A 22167-nucleotide genomic window follows, 5' to 3' on the forward strand; every position below is an offset into this window, starting at 1 on the left:
GAGTTACAAAAAAATGTGACCTCGCTAGAATTAAGACTTGAGACTCTAAACTTGATTTGACATGACAAACTTTCTAATTTGGACCTTGTAAAACACTAAATGATAAAGAATACCTAAATTAGACAGCAGACATTGCATAAACACAAACCTTGAGTATTTAATTTTAGGGCCTATGTATTGATGATCTTTGTTATATAAAAAGCACTAACAGTATAACACAACTTTAAAATCATTTTATGGTCACTTAACCTGGACTAGACCTCAAGGATTTGGAACTTGACTTGGTCTCCTCATAACTGACATAAGACTTAACTTTGACTTGCCCCAGTCTACTTAAAACCAGCTAGGCTACAGTCTACTGATGACTACATGACAAATAAGATGTTGTGAGTAACCATGGTGGTACAGATTTGCTGATTTAGATTAAATGTCTTTTATTTCATTGCTTTTAGACAATAAATATACTTTCATTAATGAGTGGATTTCATATTTCTCCCCTTACATGTTGGTAGTGAGACACTAAAACAACATTTACAGGACCACATTTACAGAAAATAAAGCTGACCAGTTAAAGAAAATAGAAAATGAGTTGTTTTTTTTACAAGTCAAATATTTCTTAAGAGAGTGGTGTGGTGGTTTTTGGATTAATGATTAATATCTGCCTCAGAAAAATCTAAAGTGAGAGGTTAATGCCCAAGACGAATCTATTTTTCCAACTACCGCGTGATACATCTTTTCCAATAGGCGATCTCAGAGCCGGTCAAAGAATACCCGCGCGAGTTGCAGCCAGAACTAATCGAGTCAAGAGAAATCGTCTGGCAAGGTAAATCCTTCTTATATACTGTCTATGGGTAAATCAGAGGGTGGTCCCTTATATATATGTCAATCAATGGGTGGTACAGCAGACTGGGACACTTTAAAGATCGACACGTTATGAGATAATAATCGGTTTATAGTCCAATCAAAATAGAACAAACTCCATAATATAAAATGTAGTAGTCCAGTCTATCCCTTTAAACAACAAGAAAATATATTTTCACATTTAGCATTTTTTTTTAATATATAGTCTATATTTCATGTGGTAGAGGCTGGATATGTTAGAGCAGCACACCTAGGCTGGTTGTGCCGTTGTTTCTTCATTCAGCTGCAACGTGAAGACAGCCATGCAGACTTCATCTGATGTAGCTGATCTGCTCGGCTGGAGCAGAAAGGATCTTCCTTCTGGTTCTGCTGCTGCTGACATGTTAGCTTTCACATCTTCTACTGGAGGACACACGTTTTGACATTTATATGCATTATATACATTCCTGTCTCTGATATCCAGGGACAATGACAGTCAAGTAACTTAAACACTTACATCTGACAGACCCAAAAAATGAAAACTACAGATTTAAGTTTAATAGCACATCTTTGGGGATGAATGAATCAGAATGAGTCATATGCACAATTAAAATGAGATAACACCACATAGATTTGTTGTAATTGCTGGTTTTATTAGCAGAACATGTAGACTAATACATGTTTTTGTAAAAATGGTGAAAAAAAAAAAAATGAATCTCACTTCCAGAATACCAAACCTTTGGAAAACACAGCCTTATTTTAAAGGTCCAGCTCAGTCTGTCTGAGGTATAAACATTGTGATCATGATCTAATCATCATTATTATTAATTCATATGTATTATACACTATATGAGTTTCTGTGTTTGTTTGTTTTTGTCCCATAGATGCGCTTGTCATCCTTCAGTTAAAACATAAAAAAACAAAATGTGTGTTTTTATATGACAGTGACACAATATAACATATTATTACATCATTATTACACGCAAAACACAACCTTCTATGTCCTTGAATTTGGTGAATAATGCACATTACAGTAAAAAATACTAGTCAGCTTTGTATAGGCCATTAAAAAGTCTATGAAAGGTTGAGCTGGATGTTTTGAGGTATTTTGGCTTAGAGGTCTGAGAAATTGCTGGGATAACAGCAAAAAAAAATAAATACATGTTGGCCTTTGTTAGTTTTGTACAAAATGAACTTAACATGCTTACAACTGCTTATAAGGTGTAGATATGGCAACAGAAAATAGAAAGCAGTGCCCTCAAGATGGCATTCAGACTCACTGTAAAAGAAGCCAGCCTGCCCCTGTATTAGTTTCCCTAAATGTCCATTAAGTACAATACAGCCCAACATATTTGACAGGAAACCAGAGGAGGACACAGGAACAAAGGCTCTTGTGTCCTGTGTCTAACAGCTACACCCTCTTCTGTTTGTGAAGCTAATTTGTTTATTATGGCAAAGTATAAAACACACACAGCAAAACTGTAAACCAGTAGAAACAATATGGCTGTGCTGTGTCCTCCACCATCTGACCCCAAAAGTCCCCTCAACATTGATGAGTGCGGGGAGTCAGACTGAACCCCCCGTTAGTCTCTCTCATATTTTCCTTTTGTCTGGCCTGGACGAGACCAAACACCACTCCTGCGAGCGTCATGCGTCCTCCTGTCCGTGCCCCCATCCGACCAACATTGGCCCTCTTGCTGCGCCTGGTGCTGACGAAATAGGTGCGGACTTTCCCCTGACTCTCGCTTACCTGCAATGACAACAGCAGTCACAAAGTGTGGTAATCCTTTCTCAGTCACCCTCACGTTTTTATTATCAACACCTCTTTACAAATATGGTTAAGATGCTTTAATATCTACACATTTCATGCATTAATGTCCCCTTCCTGAACAGTGATGCAACTCATTCATCTGTCTGTTGTTTCTTTTCACCAGTAGATGTCTCTCTTGTTTTATTTGTCCTGTTGTTTGTCTTGTAGTTTTCTGAGTCTGTTAGCCTGAACATTAGCTGTTTTAGTGTCATAAAATGTCTTCTCTGCATTACCTTCATATAAGAACTTCACTGAACATCAACCTGAACTTGGTCCATATCCACGACGTTCCACTTCTGGGATTGTTCAGGTGCCACTGGAAATTCCGCTGGATGTCTTTCATTTTGGCCGGATGTCTAGTACCTTCCGCTTTCTTTATGTTGGCATTTTAAATGCCGGGTGATTTATGAGGACTATGGTTAACTGCTCCTCAGATCTCTGCATGGTAAATTGAGACAGCTAGCTAGATTATGTCGAATCTGAGTTTTCTGTTGCACGAGTAAAACAACCATTGAACGTACATGTTCCACCAAAACAAGTTCCTTTACCGAGGCTATTTTGCAGAGGTGCCGTTGCTCCTTGCGGCACTTAGCACCGCCCATGACAATTGTGATTAGTTTAAAAAAAAACTAGCATAGATAAACCAGAGCATGTTTTTCTCCCATCCCGGAATGCTGTGTGGACTCACCTGAACCTCCTCCTCAGCGCTGTGGAGGAAGGTCTGGCAATGTGAGACCAACCTGAACTTAATTATGTGGCTACCCAGTAAAATCAGATCTATAGCATTTTGGAAGACCCAAATGGTCCTCCATTTCACTATACTTAAAGGTCCTATGACATGCTGCTTTTTGGATGCTTCAGGCCTTAGTGGTCCCCTAATACTGTATCTGAAGTCTCTTTCCCGAAATTCAGCCTTGGTGCAGAATTACAGCCACTACGAGCCAGTCCCACAATGAGCTTCGCTTAGGACGTTCCATTTCTGTGTCTGTAGCTTTAAATGCTATTGAGGAGGGGGGGCAAGGTGGAGGGGCCTTGACCAACTGCCATGCTTTGCTCGTTTGCAAGCCATGATGTCTCTTTCTCATGGGTGGGCCAAATTCTCTGGGCGGGCAAAGCAGAGAAAGGGGAGATAACCTTTCCCCTTATGACATCATAAAGGGAAGATTCCAGATTGGCCCATTTGAGCTTTCATCTTTTCAAAGGCAGAGCAGGATACCCAGTGCTTGGTTTACACCTATCGCCATTTCTAGCCACTGGGGGACCATATGCAGGCTAGGGGAACTCATATTAATGTTGTACAAAACCTCAAAGTGAAAATTGTAATGCCATGGGACCTTTAAGGACAACTGACAGTAGAATAACCACTAACATTAACAGCCACTCACCCCCTTCACAAAGATTTCTCCACGTAGCTCCAAGACAAAACCCCATTCTGCCAGGACCCTGCGCGTGGCCTCCGGTACCTGAATGCGTCCGCTCACACCTGTGCTGTCCATGCGGCTGGCCAGGTTCACGGTTGACCCCCAGATGTCATACTGCGGCTTGGTGGCACCGATCACCCCTGCGACCAACGGCCCGTGGGCAATGCCTGTTTTAGTGCAACACAGACAAGCAATTTACTTTAGACAAATAAGGAATTAGTATTAAATCTATGACACTAGAAACCATCGCAGGGAGCAGTTTGTATCAGCCATCAATTGTGCTTTTAGGAGGCAAGCCATTTAGCCACTTACCCACACGTAGCTGAAAGTTTTTGGCAGAGAGCCTGTTAATCTCTTTCAAGGTCTCTTGCATTGCCAACGCAAACAAAACCAGCTCACTTAAATGATTCCATTCATCCATAGATGCCTGAGAGAGACAGAGAAAGATGGATAGTTAGATAGACAGATAGAGAGGGAGGGGGGGAGAGAGAGAGAGAGAGAGAGAGAGAGAGAGAGAGAGAGAGAGAGAGAGAGAGAGAGAGGGGGGAGAGAGAGAGAGAGGGAGAGGGGGCAGGGGGTGAAGATATCAAAGCAGGTGCAGATCATGGAAGACCAAAAAATAGCATAATGTGTGCAATAAGATGTCCCACCTGTCTGTCTGGAGCTAAGCCAGAGGCTGCCATGTAGCAGCTCCCAATGGTCTTGATCTTCTCCACATAGTGAAAGTACGACTCCTCCAACAACTTGTGACATTTTTAGAGATAAAATTATCAAATGACACATCAATCTCAAATAGAGAGTTATGCCAGCATTTGTCAAAAGCATAACCTGGAATAAAGCCTACTATCTGTTTTATTCTTATTTATTCTTATCACCTAAAGGGACAGGTGAAGACAGAATTCTTCTAATAGGAAGATTATCACATACATATACTACAGATAAATCTATACATATTTGAAAGATGAAATATAATACATGTTTTTATTGCTGTTATTTACAGTACCCAGATATATACTGTATATCTATACAATACTACTTTGGATAAATTACCCTTTACCCTTTAAAAGTAATACCATACTAAAGTGAGTATGTCGCTGTATTCAGATTTGTATATAATGTTAGAGTAAAAAACAACGTTGGAATCTACTGTACAGAGCACACTTTCATTTTCAGTCCCATACTCACATCATCAAAGCTAGCAATGATCTCATTCAGAAGTCGGAGGCAGTCCACTCCTTCATGTCTGATCTCTTTCTGCTCAAAGTACTCATTGAACCCAGCGATGGATGCAAACATGACACCGACTTCATCGTAGGACTGGGAGTAAAGCTCCTGAAATGGAAATAGTATCATTTTTATCCTAAAAACCTCTTTGTTTGACTGGCATACATACAGTAGATTGATTTATTCAGTACGACTTTTAGTTATCAATGCAAGTCGTCGGCTGTTGTTAAAGGGATGGTTTGGAGTAATTTCACCCTAGGGTCCTTTGCACCATGACCTCGAGCCCCCCCCCCAGAAGCTTTTATCCCTTGGTCTAACATTGGTCGAGTTAGCACTATCAGCCGAATGGCTTAGTTCAGGCGCTAATGGAACCAAAGGTGTATCTCGTAAATTACCCCGCTAATAATGCCCGGAATGGTACCAAACTTCTACAGTAGTACAAATAGGTTCTGTACTCACGAGGCATTGGAAAGTTTGTAAGTACAACAGGAGTTTATTTAAATAACACAACGGCTTCTACTCTCTGCTGCTACCGCTACCGCTGTGTCGACGTCACTTCCGTGATTTGGGAAAAGCCCGTAGAAGTAAAAGTCCTGGCAGAAAGCGTTGCATAAGGATGTAGTCTAACGACGCCCAGTTCCAGGGATGCACTAATATTTTGTTGGTAGCACTTCTTCAGCGTCTCGACTGGCGTCGTGATGTCCATTTTGAGAACGTCAAGCCACTGTTGTAGAAGCTCTGGGTCATTGTAGCAAAACGGTAGATCGTGGAAGGTCTCCAGATCTAACCTTTTAGCTTTTATACCTCAGCCGGGATAGATACAACTGGGTGGCATCTTGTCCTATCTTTTAACTCGAGGTCATGGTGCAAAGGACCCTAGGGTGAAATTACTCCGAACCTTTAAGCAGTTCAATAAATTACAATAAACTGTGCAAATGTGTGAAGGCATCCAGTAAATAACATTTAAACATTCCATATAACATGTGTGTATATATATATATATATATATATATATATATATATATATATATATATATATATATATATATATATATATATATATATTTCACCTACAATGTCTTTATCAGAGTAACAGCAAATATATTCAGACATTTAAAATAGTCCAATCAGCATTTAAAATAAAATGATTTTCAAGTGGCTGACAGAGGTGAGGTCATGTTTTTTTGCACCTCGTCATTCTTGCTCCTGTCCAGAAAATGTTGCGCCACATGCACAGGCAGGATGTTGTGTAATAGACACTCGTTGTGTTCCCGCAATTCCCTCATGTCTTCCACTTCCTGTTGGGCCTGCAGACGCCACAGGAAGTCAAGTCTGGCAGTGGCCTCCCACTGGAAAGTAAAGCACAGATAAGACTCATCATCAGAGGTCACCTGTATGTGACTTTTTCCTTTATACATTTACTCAGTTTGGCAGTTGACAGATTTGGTCTTAATAATACAGAAAAACAATGCAAGGATGACTAAACTACTGTAAACCGCTGCTAAATCAACATAGGGAAAGCTTCTCTGAGTTTAACAGTACCTGTCGTCCATTGTAGAAGACAGCAATAATAAACATGGCCATGAGAAGGATGGAAATTCCTTTTCTTCTGACATAGTGAGACCTGTGCAGAAATTAATTAAGAGAGATAGAATATAGAGAGGTAAATTATGTAAAAGGTGTTCAGTGCAATAGTAGTACAGTTGCAACAGCTGAAATGCTGAAACCTTTTATAACTTAGCAAAACAATTACAAACATTTAACTAAATGTAAAGAAAAAAACACTCTAAAAAGTCATTGTGTGACAGCCTGAGCTGGTCGGTGTATATTTTTCACCGACCGGTGAGGCATATCATGGCGTGTGAGTGTGAGGAAGGCCAGGTGGGTGAGGTAGGTGTAGATGGCCACCGCCAGCAGCAACACCGCCAGCTTCAGCAGAGAGTTGAGACGCAGGAACACGGCACAAGTCACCATGGCGATAACACCACTCAATACAAAGACCTGAGGAGACGGAGGGAGTGAAGAAGAGGCAACGAAGAAGGAGAATGTATTTTTGATGATTTTCTTGAAGTTAAAAAATGGCAATTGGGTGAGAAAACTTTAAGTCAAGAAAATGTGATTTAATACGAGTCCAAATGTTGCCAGATATTGTTGTTATATGTTGTTAAGTTTACAATATAAAACTGCTGCTGTCTTTACCTCTTGGTAAGTGCAGACGGTGACGGGACGTGAGGCTGTGTTGGTTCTGTCCATTACCTCAGCCTCCTGTGTGTCTGTGAGAATGCACCATACCTGGACACAGGACACACCAAACCTTTGACCTTAACTTAAAAAAAGACTGACAGGAGTATCAGAATGAAACGGATACACCCCTCTTATTTAGACAGTGGTTGGAGTTGGTTTTTTAGTTGGAAGCGTAGTTTGCTTGTCATCTAAAATACATTTTACATGTCAGTGGGGAGGCACACCTTTCTCCTTTATGCATAAACATTGAAGGTGGTGGTGTGGGGTGTGGTCTTTATGTAATTTTTATGTAATTTGCACAGTACAATTTTATGTGGAAATCTTTCCACTTCTTTTAAAGAGCAGGCAAAAACAGTACAGCAGTATAAAAAGGAACGTTGTAGCAGGGAAAAGAAACTTTATTCATCAAACAATGTATAGAAGTCTGGCCCTGTCCTGTTTAGACTCTCACCATGTCAGTAGAGACCATGCCGAAGTTGATGACGATGGCAGTAAGGGTGAGGAGGTTGCGGGCGCTGTTGTTTTCATGGATCCAGCAGCAGATGTTCTGTAGCCGTGCAGGAGTGCACCTGAACTCTTCAGCCAGGGCCAACAGCAGCAGCAGCATGTAGACGAGCAGGAAGACTGAAAACTGGAGGACGGCTGGGAACAGCCTGCAGAGGAAGAACGAGGGAGGAATGTAAGTAGAAGAGAAAGGAAGTGAGTAAAATAGTGAAAATGCTAATCCACTGTATGAGAGGAGTGTGTGACATATGCTCTGGAGAAGTATAAATTTCATTCTTGATACTACCTCCAGATGGCACCAAAGGAAGAAAAATGAATCTTACATATAGTGGCTTTCAAATCAGACAAACAGTGCAGTACATCTTTAGTGGTGTTAAACCAACATTAAAGCTGATATTTTCAGTCAGAAAAAGTTCAATTTGATATTGTTTAGTATCTATGAATACAGATTCTTTAGGACTTTTTAATGAAGAATTTATTTTAAAGCTTCAATCCATAACTCATCTGCTGTTAACCTTTCTGTGTCTCCCTACCTGGGCGCAGGAATGAGGGCCTGGGCAGCCATGAGAAAGAGGAGCATGATGAAGGAGCAGACCAGGTTGGAGTTGAACATTTCATCTCTCATCTGTGAGAACTGGACAAACCAAGAGAGATCAAAGAAAGATCAGCATTATTTACGTTGTGGCATGAACTTATTTCCTCCTACCAAACACTGTCTGGACAAGCATCTCTACCTGCTTACCTTGTCCTCGATGTGCGTGTCTTTGAACTTCAGGGTCAGTGGAGTGATGTGCTCCCTGTGCATACGCTCACTGCTTCGTACCTCAATAGCGTGTTTGATGCGTTTGTTGATTTCCTTGGAGGTGGACTGACATATGTTGGGCATCGAGCCGTTCGTAAAGGAGGCCAGGATCTGCAGGAAAAGAATACGATGGTGTGAGATCAATCAAGTACGTCGTGTGTACATTAGAAAAGCTGTTTGGAAACACCTACACTGTTCATGTCAATGACGTTCCCAAAGGGTAGCTCTGGGTTCCAGGTTTTAATAGTTTTATGGATTTTAAAGGGGTAAACATGATCAACTTCTTTCCTTTCCTCCTGAGGGCAGATGAGGAAAGTGTCGATGTTGTGTTTGAGCAGAAATTCGCTCCTTTCACGACCATGACCAGCTTCTGTCTTGTAGGTGCCTTCTAGGCAGTCCAGAGTTGCCCTTGAGATGTGGATGCGGCTGGATGAGAGAGAATAGAATGTACAAAGACATTTCTATATCATAAGAAGAAATTAATAGTTTGAATAATTTCAGTGGAACAACAGTGGGTATATGTTTAAAAATATGTGGTAGGCAGGGCAGAGATCAAATGTGTCGCATCAAAGAGATACTACTGCTGGTTGCTGGTACTAGCCATCCACTCACCCTGGTATGCCACCGGCCTCCAGCATGTTAGCAATGCCCACGTCCCACGACCAGACGTCAAACTGCCATTTCTGCAGGCCCAGCACACCACACAGGACAGAGCCCGAGTGGATCCCAATCCTCATGTCCATGTCAAAGTTCAGCTGCTTCCGCACATACCTGGTGTTGGTGGGTAGTAAAGTGACCATGTGAGGGCAACTACGCTATGTGAGATGCATCTAGAATCCTACAATAATGGCTACCTCTCTGCCTCAATGATGGAGGCCTTGATCATCCTGTTTCCAAAACCAGGAAAACCTAAAACTAGGTGTGAGAATATGCAAGCTATAAGTTAAATAAACACTGATACAAAAATCCTCTAGAGGGTATGCTTCCAAGTATTGTAGGGTATGACCAAAATGGATTTGTAAAGGGAAGGCAAGGATTCCATAATGTAAGGTGCATTCTCAAGGTACTGTACTGCCAAAAAGAAGAAAAAGACACAGGTCTTCTCTCGCTTGACGCGGCGAAGGCCTTGATAGGGTTGAGTGGACTTATATCTTTGACGTTATAGCTTGATTTGGTTTGGGAAATACTTTCCTTAACTAGATCAAAATATTACATCTGAATCCTATAGCTGAGGTACTGAGAAATGAAGTGGTGTCTGAGCCCTTCAATATTATAAGAGGTTGCCCCCAAGGTTCACCTCTATCACCACTTCTGTTAATACGAGCTATTGAAGCACTAGCAATAGCAATAAGATCTAGTAGGCAAATACAAGGGATTACAATTGGCAACAGAGATCAAAGAATAGCTCTTTTCGCTGATGACGTAATTTTATTCTTAAAACAATTTAACACATCCATACCATAGCACTGTTAGATCTAATCGGCCTGTTTGGTAGTATCTATAAAGTAAAAGACAATATGTATTGAAAGACAATATACGGACCAATGCTTGTTAACTTTCAAGCTCTAATCTAATTTGACATATTTGGGCATCAAAATAACATCTTATTTAGAAACTATAGCACGAACAGACTATGAAGTAATAATGAACTCAGTACATAAATCTATAGAAAGGTGGATGCCCTTACCTATATCTATGATAGGGAGAATAAATAAATTAAAAATGAACATATTGCCTAAATTAATGTATTTATTTCAAAATATCCCCCTGACCTTTGAAGAAATCTCTCTAATATATGACTTCCCAAAGAAACATTTTTTTTTTTTTTTAAATATCTCCAAGTGAGGAACTTTATTGCAAAACCAATCAGTCGGGATTCCTGCACTCTCATCCTTAGAATACATTATAAAAAACAATTCCAATGAGAGGGGTTTGATCTCATCCATATATAACTGGCTTGTATCTGGCTCTAAAGAAACATTGATAACCAGACTTGAGAAATGGAGGGTGGACTTAAAAGAGCACATTTCGGAAAACAATTGGAAGGAGACCTGTGACGCAGAAACAAATAGCAAACACTAATTTAAAGCTACTCCATTATAATTGGCTGATGCAGACATACACAACTCCTGTCAAATTAAATAAATACAGCAGTAATATACCTGACCTTTGTTGTGAATGCAATGAGGCTAAAGGAACATGTATGCACTGTGTCTGGGAGTGTGACAAAATGAAAACATTCTGGAGGGAGGTGATCAATAGAACTATGTTCATCTTGTCTGTGAACATTCCACTTGACCCTAAGAGGATATTGCTGCACCTGTATCCAACAAATCTAAATCTGAAACCCCAAGAATATAAATGTCTTGATATTGCTATACTACAAGCAAATAGGACTATAGCACTCCAAGAAAATGGAGGCGGGGGATGTTAAAAGTTGTAATTGCAATAAATTGTTAAAAAAGAAAAAGTGATCATGTGAGTCTAATTAGTGATGTTTTTTGTTCTTTTTGCACCTTAACATACAGCAGTGAAGTAGTGAAAATAAATGTATCATTATTTTGCAGGAGACAGCATGATAGGCCCTTAAAAACTCCACTAAGTTAAGACTGACCGTATGGTGTTGATCATGGCCAGACCCAACTCAACACAATGACGGGCATGGGCACGCTGTGGCTCAGGGACCCCTGACACGCAGTAGTAACAGTCTCCCAGTATCTTTATCCGCATGCAGTGGTGCTCCTGTGATGATAAAGTGTCAAGACACCAGGGAAAAGAGAAAATAAATTATTGGTAGAACAATAAAGTATATGTTATCGCAACAACAAAAAAGAGCTCAAAGTCTCACATCTGACAGTCGGTCAAAGCGTCCAAAGAGCTCGTTGAGGATTCGAACCAGATCCTGGGCCGACAGATTCATGGACAACAGAGTGAAGCCCTTGATGTCTGCAAAAAGGATGCTGCAAAGATGAGAGAAACAATAACAGTAAAATAAGTGGTATGCTAACAACATACACATTTAAATTGTAAGAGATTCCTGTTAATGTGTTTGGTTTGAGTGAACACATGCAAGACTGAATGTAAAGAGTTTGCACTTTGAAAAGGATGACAACAAGTCCTAAAAAAAATTAAACATCCATGAGAAACTTATTTCGTAAAACCCTCTTATATAAGCCTTAGTAGTACTAACCTACTGACATTATGTGTGTGTGTGTGTGTGTGTGTGTACCTGACATCTTTGTACTGGTGGATATAGATCTTGTGAAACTCTTGAGGACTGAGTTCATTTTCCAGAGAGCTCATGTCAGTGATCATCTCCAAGGCAACAAAGCGAGGCAGGATCGACAGCACCAGACGCTCCTGTGTGGCAAGATGATGAACTCTATTTGACATGGTATCAGCAGCAAAATGCTTGTTTATACACAGGTCACAAGGGAATTTAAGAGGCTTTTTTTTTGTGAAGTTTTGAGAAAAGTTATAACAGTCAACAGAGTTCATGATACAGCATGTGCCTGTCTTCATTATTCTCAAAGTTTAACCTATAGCACAATGGCAGAAGTCACTGTACCTGTCTCTGGTTTTCCTGCTCTAGTTTGAGGCGACCCTCGATGCAGCGCCGCGTCTCCAGGAAGACCTGTCTCTGGGCGTGGTCTGTCAGGTAATGGATAAACAAGCCGGCTGTGTTCATACCCAGGTACAGCAGGCCTTTGGCAAACACCTGCATCCGAGAGAGATTAAGAATTCATGCAATTCATTTTAACCCAATGCATGTGAACTAAGAAGAGGATAAGAAATAGGAAATGGGGTTTTCTTCTTTTTCCTTCCATTAAATTGAGGGATGTCAGAAGAAAATTTTTGTGCGTTCAGTAGATTTGTAGATCTGCGGCTGGAGATGGGGGGAATACATTGTGAAAATAAAGAAAGCTGTTGTCATAAATGGATATCAAATATAGGCTTGGAAAAAAAAAAAGTCCTCACCTTTCTCAAAAGCATGGCATCATTGTAGTGGCACACTATCTCCACCAGAAGGTGCAGTACAGAGGTGAGGGAGCCAGCACACATGGCCCACAGCAGAGGTAACGGCAGCAGCGTGTATGTGGCAAACAATGTGAACAAAACAAACCACGATGGGTCTTTTTCCAGTCCATACACCAGTCCTCCCAGCACCTGGGTGGTCTGTGAGAACCAGCAAGCTAGGCTAGCATAGTGAAGGCACCGTGGGGACATGGAGTCCTTGCAGGTTAACACCACGATGCACAGCGCTACAGCTAACAGCGTGAAAATGCCTGTCAGGTAGCCACGCAGAGTGTCTGTGACCGCCTCAGGGGCCAGTGCCAGGTACAAAACCAATACGTGTAATTTGGCCACTGCATCGATTACATTGGTGATGGCTAGAGAGTTGCGTCTTTGGTGGGAGTAGTGTTGCTGGTACAGTTTCTCCAGATCACGAGACCTGAAGGTATGCCTCAGGGTGGGTATATATACTCCACGAATTGTGTGGCCCCAGTGCACAAAGAAGTCGGCATCGCTGGAGTATTCATTAAAAGAAGCCCTGGTACTGTTGTATGAGCTGGTGGAGCCACGGGACTGGGAAGGGTGTACTCTGAATGTGGAGGAGCGGCGTTTTGTGACCCCCCGTGAGGCCTTGTCACGTATTTGTTTGTTGATCTCGTCCATGTAGGCATCAGTCACAAAGATTTTACTTGCTGGCTCCACACCCACCTGTCAAACCCAACAGAAAATCAGACGTGTTTACTGTAAGATCTAGCACTTTTCCCGTTCCCTTTTTTTTCTTGCTTCATACCATTCCTTTAGGTGACAAATAGGTTGTAATGGTCCAGAAATGGATTTATGTTGGTAAGCACACTCATTCATTTTATTTTAAATGTTTTAAGTTATACTCTTTATTGAATTACACTGTGCACTCTGTTGTTATTACTTTACAGGCCTGAAATACACAAACATGCTCAGGCCCTTTACATGCACTAATGGGGAGATGTCAGAGTGAGTGGACTGCGACTGTTGAACAGGCGCCCTGAGCGGTTGGGGGGTTCGGTGCCTTGCTCAAGAGCACCTTGGAAGTGCCCAGGAGGTGAACAGGCATCTCTCCAGCTACCAGTCCACCTTTTCATCATCTTATGTCCATGTAGAAAGGTGTCTCTTTTATCTAGCCTATATGGTAGGCTTGGCTATACAGTTCTTAATAATTATCACTGAGCTGTGCTTTTGGACACTGGTCAATGAGCAGTGTGTGTCCAGAATTACAAAAAACAAACTTTATTTTTTCACTACCCCAAGTGGTACCCATGTAGTTTTTTATTTTATTCACTCAGATTTTGTGATATCTAATAGCCAAGTCAAATAGAATATCATTTGGGATTCTCACAGCATTAACAAATTACATTTCTAATCGTTTCAAAATTACATATATATTATGTAAATATTTTTGAGCACCACAAATTACATTCAAATCACCTCTGTTAAATATAAGATACTGTAAAACCAAAACTATTTGCATAGCTAGACACTAAGTGAGAAAGTAGTTTTTTGTTGTTGTTGTTGTTGAACTGGCCTATAGTATTTGTTCAGTTAAATTAATTGAATTTAACATTTCATTCCAGCATGGGTGGTCTGGACTCAAGCTGCAATGGCCCAATAATTCATGTTCATGATGTTGATGCAGACATGGTCAGGCACAGACATCAAAACATGAGTTTCAGTTTAGTAACATTTTCTTTGGTTTGTGTATAATGAGGCAGGGGTTCTGAGGATACCACATCTGTCTAATTAGAGGGGAGTATGTACAAAACAATAATTAAAAAATTAAAAAACAGTACAACAACGGTTCCATCACCTGGATGCTGAGCTCCTTCTGGTTAATGATGTGTTTTACAGCGTTCTGCCAAAGCATCTTTTTCCGCCGCAGCCCAGGAGACAGGGTCGCGGTAAGGCAGGTCGGCTCACGCAGCTCCATGGGGAAGACCTGTGTTGTCTCAGAGAAGGTCACTATGGTGATAAGATAGCCGACCTCATCTGTTGGTCTTAGATCAGGAAGAGGCAGCAGCCTGGAGTAGAAATATTGACATTTTTGGGGGTTTAAAAAAACTTGGAGACTTTTTTTTTTTAAACAGAAAGTCTTGAGAAAGAGGTGTGTGGAGTTGAAAAGATGTGGGTGTTTACCAGGCGTATGGGGTTGGGGGTTCTAATGAAAGACACTTTCGAGTTGTATTATTTGAAATGTAGGATATAGTATTTCTGGAGCTTGACTCATAGGGACTCAAATTCAGCATATGTTGACTTCTGCTCATTTTACTAATTTTTTTTTTTTTTTACTCTGTCTCCTATGAGTCTCCCAACCTTATGTAAGTGCAATATTAAATTGCTGAAGTGTTCCTTTGTGTGTTTGGCCAATTCTTGAATTTTGAAACCGTTTTTCTAAAAACAAAGAGAGTACAACCACATGAACATGTTATAAATTGAGCTCAATATCATAATTTGTGGTTATACAGTGGGTACGGAAAGTATTCAGACCCCTTTAAGTTTTTCACTCTTCGTTTCATTGCAGCCATTTCCTAAAATCAAAAAAGTTAATTTTATTTCTCATTAATTTACACTCAGCACCCCATCTTGACAGAAAAAAAAACAAATGTAGAAATCTTTGCAACTTTATTAAAAAAGAAAAACTGAAATATCACATGGACCCTTTGCTCAGTATTGAGTAGAAGCACCCTTTTGAGCTAGCACAGCCATGAGTCTTCTTGGGAATTAAGTTTTTCACACCTGGATTTGGGGATCCTCTGCCATTCTTCCTTGCAGATCCTCTCCAGTTCCGTCAGGTTGTATGGTGAACATTGGTGGACAGCCATTTTCAGGTTTCTCCAGAGATGCTCAATTGGGTTTAGGTCAGGGCTCTGGCTGGGCCAGTCAAGAATGGTCACAGAGTTGTTCCGAAGCCACTCCTTTGTTATTTTAGCTGTGTGCTTAGGGTCATTGTCTTGTTGGAAGGTGAACCTTCGGCCCAGTCTGAGGTCCTGAGCACTCTGGATGAGGTTTTCTTCCAGGATCTCTCTGTACTTGGCCGCATTCATCTTTCCTTCAATTGCAACCAGTCGTCCTGTCCCTGCAGCTGAAAAACACCCCCATAGCATGATGCTGCCACCACCATGTTTCACTGTTGGGATTGTATTGGGCAGGTAATGAGCAGTGCCTGGTTTTCTCCACACATACCGCTTAGAATTAACGCCAGAAAGTTCAATCTTGGTCTCATCGGACCAGAGAATCTTATTTCTCATAGTCTGGGAGTCCTTCATGTGTTTTTTGGCAAACTCTATGTGGGCTTTCATATGTCTTGCACTGAGGAGAGGCTTCCGTCGGGCCACTCTGCCATAAAGCCCCGACTGGTGGAGGGCTGCAGTGATAGTTGACTTTGTGGAACTTTCTCCCATCTCCCTACTGCATCTCTGGAGTTCAGCCACAGTGATCTTTGCGTTCTTCTGTACCTCTCTCACCAAGGCTCTTCTCCCACGATTGCTCAGTTTGGCTGGAAGGCCAGGTCTAGGAAGAGTTCTGGTCGTCCCAAACTTCTTCCATTTAAGGATTATGGAGGCCACTGTGCTCTTAGGAACCTTGAGTGCTGCAGAAATTCTTTTGTAACTTTGGCGATCTGTGCCTTGCCGCAATTCTGTCTCTGAGCTCCTTGGGCAGTGTCCTCGACCTCATGATTCTCATTTGCTCTGACATGCACTGTGAGCTGTACGGTCTTATATAGACAGGTGTGTGCCTTTCCTAATCAAGTCCAATCAGTTTAATTAAACACAGCAGGACTCCAATGAAGGAGTAGAACCATCTCAAGGAGGATCAGAAGAAATGGACAGCATGTGAGTTAAATATGAGTGTCACAGCAAAGGGTCTGAATACTTATGACCATGTGATATTTCAGTTTTTCCTTTTTAATAAATTTGCAAAAATTTCTACATTTCTGGCTTTTTCTGTCAAGATGGGGTGCTGAGTGTACATTACTGAGAAATAAAATGAACTTTTTTGATTTTAGCAAATGGCTGCAATGAAACAAAGTGTGAAAAATGTAATAGGGTCTGAATACTTTCCGTACCCACTGTATATAAACACATTTACCCCTGTGTAAAGTAGGCCCTGTGAAATTTAGTTCATTTGCAGATTTTTCAAAACCTCTTTGAAAAATATATATATATATATATATATATATATATATATATATATATATATATATATATATATATATATAAGATTATTATTATTATAAGATTTATAATTTGATTGGAAAAGCTTTGAAAGATTTTGGTTCATATTATGGTTTATCCACCTTCTGATTTCTCATCTTTACATCTTCCATACTGTTACTTTCCACTGTAGTGTATACTGATTTTGAATGCTGAATCAGGAGAAAGCTTTTTTGTGAGTGTGAATAAACAGCAATTCATTGTATAGCATTTGTGGCTCCTGGTATAATCTACCAACTGAGCCCATGTGTCCAAATAAATGTGTCTACACCTTCTAAAAAAGAATCATATCAAATCATCTTTATTGTTTAATGTGGACAGAACTGGTTATGCTGCAAACATTCAGCATGTTGGAGAGAGCCACCTGGTAGGCTCCATGTGTTGACACAGTGTGTGCCAGAAGAAAGGCAGCTTTCCCACAAATTATCTGGTGGCCAGATTTAGACCTGAGCTGGTTAATGCCCAGAGTTAAACTCCTCCAGGTCCTTCTGGCTCATGATGCTACTGTCCCACCCACTCAAAGTCCACTGTCAGCAGTTGGATTGTCACAGACTGGATATGACAAAACACTTTATATTATAAGAGTTGCATTTTTAATTAAGGCTGTCATTACGACAGCTGAAAATAGTCAACATGTAAGTGAAAGCTGTAATATGGCAGCATTGTTTTATGGACTTGTTGATCACACAGCAAGCATTCAAGTTTCTCTGCTGTTGAAGGATCACTTGTTACTCTAATATTAAAATAAAATACAGACTTATTTATTACATTTTAATTCATGCATTATTTGAATTCAGGCAGTCTGTATGACATAGTCCACACCTGTTCTGGGAAAACAAGAGTTGTCTATCAGAGTAGGGATTTCTGGCACAATGTCACCTACTTCTAAAGTGAATGAAGAAGAGGAAAAGTCTAAAGACGTCAACAATCTAGCAACACTTATAGTATACAAACAACTGAATTGGCAGAAAAACACATTTTGGCTTGTGGCCACAACTGACCTGTAATGTTTTACATATTGTGTATCTTCTCGTCATGTCCAGCATTTGCCATAGGATATACTCGTCCCGTCCGTCATAATCCACTTTTGCTGTTTCCGTGGCACAGGAATTGTATGCAGATCTGAAAATGAAGGCATAATCCATGAAATACTAAATTAAAGTTGAAATAGTCCCCACTGGGATGAAGTGTCCAAAACGGATAAAGATCCAGCCAAGATGTGTGGTGCCGTTCTGGCAGGATTGTAGGTCAACACCTGAACTGTTTTGAAATGAAATCAAGCACTGCCACAAAGCAGCGCTGCAGTGAGGAGTGCAAAGAGGATTGATAAGTCAGAAAGCCCCTCTCATTCACCTGTAAAGCTGACAGAGCATTGGCAATAAGACAACGGCAAGATGAATGCTATGTTCTCAGCCTTTGGGCGAGTCAACGAAATCTTTTAAAAGCAGAGATGGCAATTAAATTAAATGGCAATACGATTGAGTGCTTAGTCATATGCTATCTCTTGCATTTTTGTTTTCATTTACTCTGCTCCTGCTTGACTGAATTACTTATCCATAGGGTCTCATTACAGATTTTCAAAACAGTGTTATATTCTCCTGCTCATTGTCTTCTGGTTGTTCTTGCTATATTTGGCTGGTTAATGTTAATGCATGGCAAGGACTAATCTGTAACCAATGCACAGATGTTCTGACAAATTTGTGTCATTGTTGGATATTTTTGTATTGTATGTTATGAGCATTATGTCCCATACAATTGTCATGAAACGTTCCTCAGTATTGATGAAGAAGAGCACTTATTGGGCTGATAGCATCAGCAGGTCTGTAGTCGCAACGGTTGTAAGCTGGTTTAAAGTTTTTGACACTGGCTTTGCTAATTGTGTCCAGGCCCCTAAGGCTGATCTAATGATTTCCCATCTGTCCAACTGTGACTGCGTAGCTCAGGCCTTTCTTGCTGATTACTGTACATCTAAAATAGCTGCCAGGTCTAAGGCAATTAGTTCTACAAGTGCTACCACACCAGCATAGCTCTCTTAAACATGGTAATCATGTAGTAAAGCATCTTTGAATATGTTTAATGAGATATCACTGTTACTAGAAACAGTGAAATAATTTAATTAATTGTAGATCATTCTGATATAACACAGCCTCTATTTGGAGTGCCTGTGAGGTCAAAAACCCAAAAACTAATTAGTGTTAAGGCTGTTTTGACTGTCCACTGATCAGCTAATTCTCCCACACACTCAAGCCAGACCAGAAACAGAACTGACCCTTTGGCCTATGTGCTTGCCAAACATTTCACTTATGCTGGACACAGAGATCTATTTGTGTTGTTGTATCACAAACGCGCTGTGTAAGCATGGGTGTCGTGAGACTACAGTTGGACGGTGAATGCATGTTAGCCTTTGTTGGCAGTCTCACAGAGCTCTTGAAAGTGAAGACATATACAGGTCAGTTAGGGTCAAACTGAAACAAAGATGTTGACCAGAGCAGAGATTCATAGTGAATGTAAAGGATATTCCTTAAATGGGATTTTAACCGAGCCCTTAGCCTGTTCGACAATAAATTTGAATAACAATATCACACAGAGGCCCTGCGGCTTGAGGACACCCAGACTCTTGGGCATGGCCCCAGTAGGCCTGTTTGGTAATCCATCTATGCAACCATCCTGAAACACTTTTTTTCATCTTTTATGAGGTTCACATTTTCAAAGTTCTGCAAACAATTTTCTACTCTTGCACCTAACTACAATAACTACTGCAGGAACAAGTATATCTTACAATGACAACCTCCAAAACCCCTTTGTTTTGAGCTTTAGCTTAGCCATTAGCTCAACATAAGTAACATGATATTAATCTATTCAAAAAAGGTTTACACACCAATAGCCATCTAATGGGGGCTGAACAGAAAAAGAGGTGACAGCAGCATAGGAGGACAAAAATACTGTCACATGGATCGGGTGGCTTAGTGGGGTTAAGATACCCTTGGAATTAAATGCCTTAGTGGCCCACCGAATAGCACCAAATTCAGATTTCAATAAAGGTGGCAGATAATGTGACATGTCATGTACACCATTAATGATATATTGTCCTAAAGAATACTTTAGGTAACGTTATTGCAATGAAAGAGTTTTTTATGCACGATAATAACCTCAGGAAATTGCAGACTGTTTCACTCCTTATCTCCCATCAGATTCGTCCACAGACTCGATTATCCCGCCTCACTGCTGTCACCAACTGGTAGAAAAAAAGACTTACAAAAGTAAAATGTCCCATACAGTACACAGATACCGGCTACAGAATACTGATTTAAAATATATTTTGATGTATTACATTATAGCCTCATAGGCACACTTAATTTCCTTTTAGTTTTACTAATCATTATTATTATTAATTTTTAATTAATTCTTGCATCGCTGTACAAAGAGAGGTCTGGATGACTGAACGCTGTAACAGTTCTGCATAAATTATGATATAGGCCTATTATCAGGACTGTAAATGAAAAGGGGATTGCATACTCAAATAGGTTCAGCATTCACTGATTAATAAGTAAGAATGGTGTCCTTGACCCAATAGGCAAGTGGAGCTTTACTTCGAAATGAAAGTGCCTAGCCATGAAAGCAATGTATGACAACAAAACATTAACACTGCTTTGGAAACAACATTTCCATCGGGTCTATACATTTAAAGTATATCACATACATTTACATATTACTATCAATGTTTTGATGACCTTTACAACGATATATGGCTGTTGCTTATTTGACACGTCAATCATATTTACTGTAATTCAGCATATCTTACATTCAAACATCTTTACATCCCTCCATATCTTACATTTAAACATTCTTACATCCCTCCATCTATCTTATGAGTAACAGTAACAGTATCCATTATTATAGGCTAATTAAAAAAGCACAATACACTCATAAACATCAGACCAGGTATTAGTACAATATGGTGTTTATCTTTTCAATATTTATCCAGTAAAAAATATTGAGGGGTACTGGGCGCAGACTGCATGCTAAAACATGACTAAACTGCTGTCCAGTGGTGGGTCCGTCACCTATTTACATCTATCCTGTAACAGCTGTCAGCTAGAGGAACAGTTACGCTGTGACTGACTAAATGTACTGTGTCCTGTCATAGTTAAACCAGAGACGGTTAATTTAAGTCAAGGTGGCTGACGTTAACTATCCGTATGCCACACATTAAGGATTTTGATTTTGCTCACTACATGGTAAGTAATGTGGTCGTTGACACTAATTAACGTTGTTCAGCAGCCAGGGGCTTCTCGTTAAGCAGTTAGCTAGCTAATGTTAGCATACTTTCTTACTAGCGTAGACGAATGAAGCTCTGAATGTTAGATTTGATAATGTATGTCTAAACATAATGGAAATCAGGGGAAAGTGTCGAAACACGTAGCCAAGATATGAGAGGACACAATTAACGTTAGATGAAAACCTGCGAGAGCTAACATTGCTAACGTTAGCGTTAACGTTTACATGAATTTACTGGCATGATTTGGGATTTCTGTCCGAATGTGTTATATTTGCTAAGTTACCGTTACATCATTTGTTTGTCACGGGTCAGGTAACTAAACGTTAGTCTTAACACCTGGTACTTCCCGTATTTTGATGGTTCAAACATGTTCACGTGTCAAATATTTATTAGGGTATCGGCTAATTTTGAGTATACTAACTTCCACCACAGGCCAAAGACAATCCAGCGGGTTTCCTGATTTTCGAAGCGCCGGTGGAGACTTCGTTCAGGGCTAAAGTGCCACACATATCCCTTCCTCTGTGAACCTGGAAGAGCAACGCCGCCTTGTGACTAGCATCCAACATGACAGGTGGGCAACATCAAACTAAACACATTTACTACACCCGGAGACATAATCACAGCCACCCAAAAGTGTACACTGCAGACGAAGTTGTATGAGCTTCCAAATCCACAATTAATCATTGCTGATTGTGAAAATGTTTTGTGAGACAAGCTTTGCATCAATGTTTAGGGTGTGTGATGTGTTATGTGTAAATTTGCACAGAAATCCCTCACCAGACATT

General features: G+C 40.4%; 1 protein-coding gene across 1 annotated transcript; it reads right to left on the reverse strand.

Moving 5' to 3' along the window:
* Window positions 1-1472: 1472 nt before the first annotated feature.
* Window positions 1473-21948, reverse strand: LOC144532993 (adenylate cyclase type 8). Its single transcript, XM_078273996.1, has 23 exons — window positions 21804-21948; window positions 20253-20338; window positions 18105-18225; window positions 14700-14910; window positions 12824-13567; window positions 12414-12563; window positions 12075-12205; window positions 11694-11805; window positions 11460-11587; window positions 9458-9616; window positions 9037-9271; window positions 8786-8956; window positions 8577-8677; window positions 7991-8192; window positions 7495-7587; window positions 7136-7296; window positions 6838-6919; window positions 6486-6644; window positions 5257-5403; window positions 4722-4814; window positions 4384-4498; window positions 4036-4238; window positions 1473-2590 (listed from the first exon to the last, which is right to left on the reverse strand). Exons 4-23 carry the CDS (start codon window positions 14817-14819, stop codon window positions 2384-2386), a joined length of 3513 nt encoding a protein of 1170 aa, XP_078130122.1. The 5' UTR covers window positions 14820-14910; window positions 18105-18225; window positions 20253-20338; window positions 21804-21948; the 3' UTR covers window positions 1473-2383.
* Window positions 21949-22167: the final 219 nt, after the last annotated feature.

This window comes from Sander vitreus, chromosome 18, assembly GCF_031162955.1.
Source record: "Sander vitreus isolate 19-12246 chromosome 18, sanVit1, whole genome shotgun sequence".
In the NCBI taxonomy this organism is placed as follows: domain Eukaryota; kingdom Metazoa; phylum Chordata; class Actinopteri; order Perciformes; family Percidae; genus Sander; species Sander vitreus.

Excerpts from the sequence above, each read along its gene's own strand:
- LOC144532993 (XM_078273996.1), bottom strand. The coding sequence starts at position 14,819 with ATGGAGCTGCGTGAGCCGACCTGCCTTACCGCGACCCTGTCTCCTGGG. Across the intron at positions 7,297-7,494 it reads CCGTCTGCACTTACCAAGAG|GTCTTTGTATTGAGTGGTGT; the intron begins GTAAAGACAGCA and ends CCGTCTCCTCAG. Across the intron at positions 2,591-4,035 it reads GAGAAATCTTTGTGAAGGGG|GTAAGCGAGAGTCAGGGGAA; the intron begins GTGAGTGGCTGT and ends TTGTCATTGCAG.